The 9806-nt window shown below is 33.2% G+C and overlaps 1 protein-coding gene across 1 annotated transcript; it reads right to left on the reverse strand.

Moving 5' to 3' along the window:
* Positions 1-3782: 3782 nt before the first annotated feature.
* On the reverse strand, positions 3783-4727 carry LOC101399014 (olfactory receptor 10AG1-like). Its single transcript, XM_014779735.2, has one exon. It carries the CDS (start codon positions 4725-4727, stop codon positions 3783-3785), a length of 945 nt encoding a protein of 314 aa, XP_014635221.2.
* Positions 4728-9806: the final 5079 nt, after the last annotated feature.

Here is a 9806-nt window from a genome sequence, read left to right on the forward strand (position 1 = left end):
AATACTCAACTACTTCTTTACACCAGCAAAAAAGGCCATTGGAAGTGAACAGGAAAATGATTTCAAGTGGACTTAGCATTGAAGTGGTGTGATCATGGATCGGGTCTTGTCACTAAATGCAAATTCATCATAATGTCAAAATAAGCACTGAATTATATATTATGACATGTTGTAGCATTGTCTTATGTATGATGAACTGTAGTATGTATGTAATTTGATATATATTATACTATACTGTATATATAACATAATGCAAATTATGTAATTATGTGTAACTGTATAACTCTATATAACTCGCTCTCTGTCTCTCTCTCGCTAGATATATGTGTATGTATATTCGTGCATCTAAAACAGTAGCTATTCCCACTTTTTAGTCTAAATCATACTTTTTATCCTCACTTAAGAGTCAATCTTCCTAGGCAACTCCATTTAATGTGACTTTCTTCCAAGGAACCAAAGACTAAGGAATTTAAAAAGAAATGTGAATAGATTTACCACAACTTAAATTCTTATTACTACAATTTACTACACCCTTGGCAGAGAGTGATGTATTGAAGGAGGCAACACAGAAGATGTTAGGTGTAGTTCAGAGAAATCAGGCCACAAATTATTTTGGGGTTTAAAGTCACTATGTTAAAATCTTTTATATATCCTCTAAGAACACGTATTTCTCACGTCATTAAATTCTTTGATGAAACAAGTTTCTGTGATGTATAATAACTACCACATTCTTTCCATATTATGGATAACTATGCTTAGCTTTCAACAAGTATTTTCTTTAGAGAGACGTTATGCCAAAGGTGTTACTATTGTTAAAGAAACAATGCGTAAACAGTCCTTGTGGAGAGGCAATCTTCTACATATAACAACACTCATCTGAAATGAATCTAGACAGGAATGTGCGTGTGTCCTTTCTCATCAAATGTATATTTTTGATGATGAATATATTGATGCCACTATTTTAACATAACATAGAATCTAAATCTTCAGTGAATGACTCACCAAGTCATATATTGGATCCCTCATATATTTGGGGTGCAAAAGTCAGTTAATGCTACTATCCAGAAAAATGGAGTAAAATAAAAATCAGAACAAAGCAAGATACATGAGAATAATTTTTTGGTCTTCACTTCAAGAAATGTATGTAGCCCTATCTGGCAATGTGGCTAGTCAAAGAATTATATAAAAACAGGAAACTGTTTTTATAAACTATGTCACAAGTTTCTTTCCACTCAGCCTCAGTTATATTAGCTGGTAATGGATAGCAAATAAAAAATTAAATATATCTAGGGAATAATTCCTAGAGGCTGCCTCATTGTGAATTAACAGATTGGGAAGACAAGGAGTAAAGAAATATCAGAGAAAATACAAAGGTATCAAGGAATTTTGTAAAAGTATTAAGGAAGTCATAATCCTAACTTGTTAATTGGCACTGAGTCCATGATGATATAAATGATAATATATTTCTTGGATATTAATAAAAATTTAGCTCTTTTCCATAGTCCCTGTTTAGATGAACAAAGATTTGACTAGCACATTTTTGAAAAGCTAAACATAGCACATTAGTGAACAGAAAATAATTCTAATGTGTAAAGAAGCAAGTTTTCTCTTCTAGGTAATTGATATAGTGGAATGTCTGTTTTCCTCAAAAATAGCACTGTGAATTGTCTATGAATTGGAATATAAAATAATACAAAGCTAGTGATTTCACCAAGAATTATACCAAAATAAAACCAACACTTCAATTTTGGTGCTTTAAACTTTTCCAAATACTTCTCCATGCCAAGTGGATATTAAGCCTTATAAGAATCCCAGGAGTTTCTAGAAAAGAGTGCATTTTCCTCATTTTACTAATTGTAAATTGTTCAAGACAAGACAATTGACCCAAAATAGAGTTGCTTATGCTAAGTCCCATATCACCAAACTGAAACTTAACTTAGTTCCAGTTTCAACTCTACCAGAAATGAGATCTTAAAACAATCAATCAGGATTGCCTGACCAGCGTTAGTTAGGTAATCTGCCTGATAAACACCTGCCCTTATAGGAAAAGTCACTTTGTAGAAAACAATCCAATTTTTGCCTAGTATAACTTCCTTGTTCCTGCTCCCTTCTGCTTATGAAATCTATTGCCTTGTGTAGCTCTTCAGAGCTTCTTTCTATCTGCTAGATTGGATGTTGCCTGATTCATGAATTATTGAATAAAGCAAATAAGATCTTTAAAATTTACTCAACTGATTCTTTTGTTTTTTAACAGAATGTAATGTAAATAGTAGCTAAATGACTTGCTCAAGATTTTAGTAAACAGAAGCTTAAAAATCAGTTATCTGAACTCCCGGGACAACACTGAACCCATGACATTGTGATTCCTGCTTTACTAAATTTCAGAAACAAAAACTACCATCACTACTATCTCCATCATAATCATCATCTTTATCATCACTATTATCATCTTCATTATGGTCTTCATCATGGACCATGGATAACATTCTTATAACATATAAAACATTAAATGAGAAGGGATATATGCATATATACTTCCATGAATAAAATACATTAATAAATAAATGTGGTACATCATGTTATATGGTAGAGGATGTAAATGAGTTGATGAAGTAAAATATAACTGTTTATAGAACAGGAGCTAGCATTTTCTTATACGTGTGTATTCAGTTGTAACTAAAACTACAGAATGGCTAATTTTCAAAAGAACTGCAAACAGAAGTTCTCAGAGATGGATGCATTAAATAACCTCTTAATGTGAGTTGCTGACTTTAGAATCTGGAATTGGGAGGATAGGCATCAATGGCTCTCTTGATAGATACTCACTTTCCTTGATAATACCAGTTCAAAGGTTTAATAATTTCAAACACTTTAGAAAGGGTTAAAGACATGGAAGATTAGACACACCAATGTATATGCAATTGCATGGATTTTGGGTAATCCTGAAAATAACTTTTAACACTTTACTTTTAAACTCATAGATATTTCGTTTAAAAATTGGCATAGGAGTAGCTATTTGGAATGCAGTCTTGAAGGAGAGGAAAACATTCAAAGTAAACTATTTTGGGGCCATAACTGCTGAGTAGAACGTGGAATATGTGCAAAGTAAACTGGCTGAGACAGGTAGGCGTGCTGTCTTATATTGTGTGTTGTGGCAGGAAGTTATTAGGAAGCGAACTAAGTGCACACAAATTTTCTTTTGGTATTATGATTGGAATAATTCCACACAGGTGCGTAGTAGGTTCATAAATATGCTCCCTTTGTTGATGCTCTAAAATCTCTAGACTTTTCCAGGAGTCTGAGGTGGGGTGTAGCAATACCTGTTTATCTATTCACTCACTTAATCACGCACTCAACAAACATTCCTTATTCAGCTGCCATTGCCAGTCTCTGTGCTATAGAATCAAAGAATGCTAACAAAAACAAATGTGAAGATTTAGGAAATCAGTTAGGTAAATAATCTTGTATATTTTCAAGTATATTTAAGGCAAAAATATTAATATATTGAATTCTGATTTCAGTGTTTATGTGAAATATGTGATGCACATTACTATTTTGTTCACGAGGTCAGATTATTCTTTAGGCATGGAGACTGAAGATAGATTAATTTGCCTAGTATATAACCAAGCACAGTAAACTGTAGATTAGTATTTAAAACTATCTGAAAGTACATCATAAGCTGAAAGTAGTTAACTTCTTAAAGGGAGAATGTAGAGATTTGAAATGTTTCTCTGATAACTGTGTGGCAAGTAGTTAAAATATTTACAATTAAACTCATGACACTATTTTTTAAGTAATAATTTTCTCAGTGCTGCAATAACATCCTTGTTCCTTAGGCTGTATATCATGGGATTAAAGATTGGAGTCACTATGGTGTAGAAAAGAGAGAGCAGTTTGTCAGTTCTTGAAGAATGATCAGATTTTGGTCTTAAGTAGGTAATGGTAACAGATCCAAAGAATAAAACCACAACCAGCAGATGGGAAGAACATGTGGAGAAGGCTTTGGCCCGTCCTCTGGCTGTTGGCAACCTCAGAATGGTGGAAATGATTTTACAGTAAGAGGCAAGTATCAACATGAATGGTATTGCAACAAACAACATGGCTGCTACATAGACCGACATCTCATGTGCAGAAGTGTCTCCACAGGCCAGCTTGAGGATGGGGGGTATGTCACAGAAGAAGTGGTTAATTTGGTTCGAATTACAGAAATGCAGAGAGAAAATCTGACATGTTTGCCCTATCTGGACTGGGATTCCACTAATCCAGCAGCCAACAGCCAGTTGGATACACCTCTCATTGTTCATGACTAGAGGATAGCGCAGAGGGTCACAAATGGCCACATAGCGGTCATAGGCCATCACAGCTAAGAGGAAACATTCGGTGGCTCCCAGCATAAGGAAGAAGCACATTTGGGTGGCACAGTCCAGCATAGAAATGCTTCCATCCTGAGTCCAAAGGCTTACTAAAATCCTAGGGAGCGTGACCGACACATAACAGATTTCCAGTGAGGAAAAATTTGCCAGGAAAAAATACATGGGTTTCTGTAGTGTAGTGTCAAGCCTGATTATTATTATTATGAGGCTATTTCCAAGTATGATAATAAGGTAAATGATGGAAAACACTCCAAATAGTAACCCTTGGAGGTTTGGAAGGTCAGAAAATCCCAGGAGTACAAATTGAATCACTGTGGAAACGTTGTCTTCTGCTTTCGTCTCTTGATATTGCATCTGTGGGGATGATTCAATCAGGAGGACAAGTTACTTCATTTCCCTTGACTTTTGTTTTCTTACGTATAAACAGGATGGTATGCCTTCCAATTTTTCCAATTCCTTATTAAAACAAAACCTATAACTGCCAGGTGCTCTGAAAATGTGGTGAAGTGTATTTTTCCTTATTATTAAATGTATCTGTAAGAAAATAATCCCCTTAGTCTTGTCTTTTCTGTTACAGATTGTCATATTTCTTTGTGTCTGAAGATATGTAATTGTAATTTTTCTATTCATCTCAACACTCAAAAATGCAAAATCTGAATTTATGTTCAATTGTAACAATGATTCCATTCTTTCAGCTGACTTATTTTCCTCCTCACCTCTCAATTCTGTTTTCTATTATTATCAACTAAAAATCAATTTCATTGCACAAGCAAATATTTTGTAAGTCATATAAAATAGTTTTAGGGATGAATATTGTTAATTTTTAAATGTGATGGTTTATTTGTGGTATTTACAAAATCTTGTTTAGCTTTGACATTCTGCATATTTAGGCTATTTTATTATAAAACAAAATGGATGAGTCAACTACTATAATACAGATATTATAGTCTGTTATTTAATCTTTAAAACTATGTATTTCAATGTAAGGTCTATGAATAAGCAGTCATAAATTTTATTCAGATTTTGCAGTGGGCAGAAAAGGAACTCTAAGATCATCTTCCTGTCCCGGAACACTCAAGAGGTAAGAGGCAGGTTCATTTAGCATTTATGTTCAATAAAGTAATTCCAACTAGAAGGTACACCCCACACATGCTTATACTATGAAAGAGACATCAACCACAACTTATCTCTGACATCTTTCTAAATTACCCACATCCTCAATAATTTCTATTATTCTGCCGACCTCATTTAATCCATCATTCTTTTCCTTGCACACATGCATGTGTGTTTCATACACATGAGTGTGTTGTGGTTACATTGCTCATCTTTATTATGTACTTTTCTGATTGCTATAGCTAGATTATAGTCTTCTTTTGATATTCTATACATCTTTCTGCACAATGCATAGTATATTTGCCCCTCAAAATGTGATTTACTAACTTCTTAAATAAATTACAAGTAAGTCAAATTGATTGCTTCTTTCCAACCAACCAATTAAGCAGAGGTTACTACCCAAAATGCAGATCTCCCCTCCTTATCCATTCTGGTGTAGATCAAGAATGACTTCTGTGTGTGTATTTGTGTGTGTATGTGTGTATGTATGTAGGAATTATACTCTTTTCATTCACTCTTGCAAAAGTATCAAATTACTTCATTGTTTTCACTATGTTCTAGATAACTTCCATATTATGTGTTAACCAATTTGAAAGCTGATAGAGACTAACTCACTGCAAAGAAGAGACACACCTATAACCACATTCTAAAGTGTTAAGTGTGAGCAAAAGTCAAGATTTCAGCAACAAAATGTAGACACAAATGGGGCAGGAGCAACAGTCCATGAAAAACTTGGGTGTCCTGAGGGTTTTCTGTGAAAACGTTTTCTGAGAAAAAGAAAGTTAAATAACAATTTCTTTTGAAATTTACAGTATTCTAGACTACATATTAAAGTACTAAATATATTTAAATCTTGCATCATTATTATACAATTCTCCCAATTAAAATTTGATTGTAGGGAATGTAAAAACGCTATAACTGAGTCTCCAAGATGGTCAAAAACTAGTGGCTGACAGACGACATTACTAAGATATGATTTCATGCGTACAAGACTACTCAACTATTCCTTTTTTCACTACACCATCCTACACACGTTTGACCATGTTTTGTTCATCTATTTAATTCAGTGTAGAGTCTAATACTTGGACAATGATTAAAACTGTTTGTTGACTGAATCACCACACCTTTCTAGGCTAGCATGCATCCTGCACTCACATTTGATGAGCTAACCATTGTCTTCAGAAACTGCCATCCTCTTTATTCTCCTCATTGTCTCTGCTCTTTATGTACATTCTTCTCTCATTCTCCAATCCTCTCTCTAAATTACTCCTTACTGTTCAAGCAGGGTAGTATATTTGAGAAGTAAACTGAAACTAAGGTGACAAAAAATATTAGCAAGAACAACGGAATTTGCAATCAAGAATATAGTGTTCTACATCTAATGAAATCTTTTTTGTTGGCCTCAACTTTTTATTTGTCAAAGGGAGTGACAATGTCATGAATATTAAATGGAATTGCCAATGTAAAACTATTTGTAACGTAAGAAATATTATAATCATTCAAATTCTACCCAAATTGTACTTATCTTCTAAACACAAGCTCACCTGTAAAAGCTTCCTCAAGTCTTGCAGCATAGCTACTGATTTCTCTGACTTCTGGAAATGTTCAGATGCTTCTATTTATGCAACTTAGTAAGAAATACATTATATAATTAGCTAAATGTAGCCACTTTCGTTTCTGTTCAAATACTTTATGTTTATTGTTCTGATCTTCCCACTGAATAATGATTTTCTTTGGTGTGAAGATTGTGATATCTATTACACCATCTATCATCAGAATGTAATAGTGCTTATATTCAGAGCAAGTTTGTTAAATCAAGTTGAAGATAGGAAATAAAATCAGAAATTGATGAATGCAATTTAGAAAGCTTTTTCTTTTAGGAGAAATCTCTAAAGATAAAAATAAAAACATACAATATCTCTACAACATTTTTCAGATTCGTTTATCATAGACCTTGACATATAACAAAAAAGGAATCCCATTGGTACTAGTAAAAACCATTTCAGTAAAGTCAATTCACTTTCTTCTTCCTTAGTTATGAATAATTAAATTTTTTATGAGATAATGACTTCCAGATTTAATACATGCAAACTACTGAAATACATGCTTAGCCCATGGTAATTACTTAATTAATGTTAGCACTTAAGATGATGATAATGATGATTATGATGATGAAGATGTCAGTAATCTTTGGGATATTGGCCTGTTGTATTACAAAGTACTTAGTATTTCCTCATTTGATGTTATAGTAATGAGCGTCAGAAGAGTAAAAAAACTATTCGAATCAGAGTTTTGAAATTAAAGAGTAAAAACAACAAAGGATTTATTTTTAAATTTTCTGTAAATGAGTGTTCTTTGCTGAGGCTTAAAAAATACAGATATATGTAAAACTAGATTTGGTATTGGAAAAAAATAATTCACGCTTACCTGTTTGGATTGATGTTAAATATAATGTTTACCTTTATTGATTGAGTTAAAAGACAGAGAGGAAATGAGAAAAAAATATTTTTGAGACATAATTTACTTTTATTTGAAACAGAGCTTAACTATCTTCTAAAACACGCTCTATGGTCATAACAGGCAACGCTCTTTAAGTAGGAAATAGTCTTCACCCTCGGGATCAGCTTCTTTCCCACGTCACTTTCTAATTGAAGTAAACCTTTCTGCCTGCCCCTCAAGGAGTTCGGTACAACAATCACAGTGTATCTGGCCATACTCCTTCTTCTCTAAACTCTCTACCTCTCTTACTTTGCCTGTGATTATCAAGAAATATAAGCATTATAAAATCATAAATTTGTAATGACATATAAGTTATGATATAAACTAAGATGTCCTTGTAAAGATGCAAGTGTACAGGGTCTTAAATTAACAATAAGTTAATTTCTTTGTTATTAAAAAATCAGAAGCAAAAAGTCTAGGGCAGTGGGGCAGTTATGTGATCTTCAACATGAATCTTCCATCTCCACGTCCACATTAGCCAGGTAGGCCGCATCGTCTCCTACACTCAGACAGGAGAAAGGGGGTGAAGGGGAGCACTAACTTATTCCTTTTCAGATGGACAAACTAGCAACAGCATGCAGAATTTCCAGGCATCATCCCTCATATCAGATTTAGTCACAAGATCACCCCAAAATGGAAGAGAAACTGGAAAACATTTCTAGCTGCACCCCCATGTGACCGGCTAAGACTCCCTGTGTCTATCGTTAACTGCCTTCATTTGTCGAAACCTAAAATTCCAAGTAGTTACTGCATTGAGTTCTCAGCCAAGGATGTCCTCAGGTTAACTGTGGCTCCTCTTAGTGTAGTGATTATAAAACAATGGAATAAGTTTCTATGACACCCCCTACAAACAAACACACATAGACACACATTCACAACATATGATGGATGAGAATATTACATCTAACTAAAGAAAGCAGGAATAGATTTATATTTGTATAAAGATTAATGAATAGAGAGATGGAAAAACAGATTTTAGAAACATCATGGTTCCTGCATTGATTGCTGTCACTATTCAAGGGCTATATATGTATTGATCAATTTTGAGTTATACCATTTTGTGATTTATTTTATTTTAATTCTAGCCACTAAAATACACGTGTAGCATAATCTCATTTTGGTTTTAGCTTGTGTTTTTAATAATGGCTAATGATGGTGAGCATCTTTCATGTGATTATTTGACTTCTGTATATCCCCTTTAATAAAATCTCTCCTCAAGTTTTACTACATTTGTTAACTAGGTTGTTTCTTCTCTTACTATTGCGCTTTGGGAGTTCTTTATATATTCTATATACATTTCCTTTTTTGGATACATGATGCACAAATATTTCTCCAATGATTGAACAGTGGAGATTGAACAATGTCCATCTCAGAGCAAAATATTTTAATTTTGATGAAGTCCAATTTATAAATATTTTCTTTTATGGATTGTGTTTTTGGTAACATGTTTAAGATCTCTTGCTTAATCCTAGGTCAACAAGATTTTCTCTTATGTTTTCTTCTAATAATTCTATAGTTTAAACATTCTACCTTTAAATCTATGATCCATTGTGAGTTAATTTTTTTATAAGGCATGAATTTTAGGTTTAAGCATTTGCACCTTTGTCAAAAATCAATTGCCCAGACTTTCAGAGAGTAACTCAAATTCATAAAAATCAAAAGAGAGCATTGGTAAAAGTAATTACATAGATAATTATAAAATTTAGCACAAAATATATTTTTCTATTTTCTCTTTTAAAAATTTTAAAGACAAATATTTAAAATAGTAGTTTATAAACAATAGTTCAAAAACTGTATTTTTGTATGCATCATGACTGATCC

The sequence above is a fragment of the Ceratotherium simum genome, chromosome 34 (assembly GCF_057802395.1).
Source record: "Ceratotherium simum simum isolate JZ-2026a chromosome 34, ASM5780239v1, whole genome shotgun sequence".
Taxonomy (NCBI): Eukaryota; Metazoa; Chordata; class Mammalia; order Perissodactyla; family Rhinocerotidae; genus Ceratotherium; species Ceratotherium simum.

Coding starts and splice junctions, on each gene's coding strand:
- LOC101399014 (XM_014779735.2), bottom strand. CDS start 4,727: ATGCAATATCAAGAGACGAAAGCAGAAGACAACGTTTCCACAGTGATT.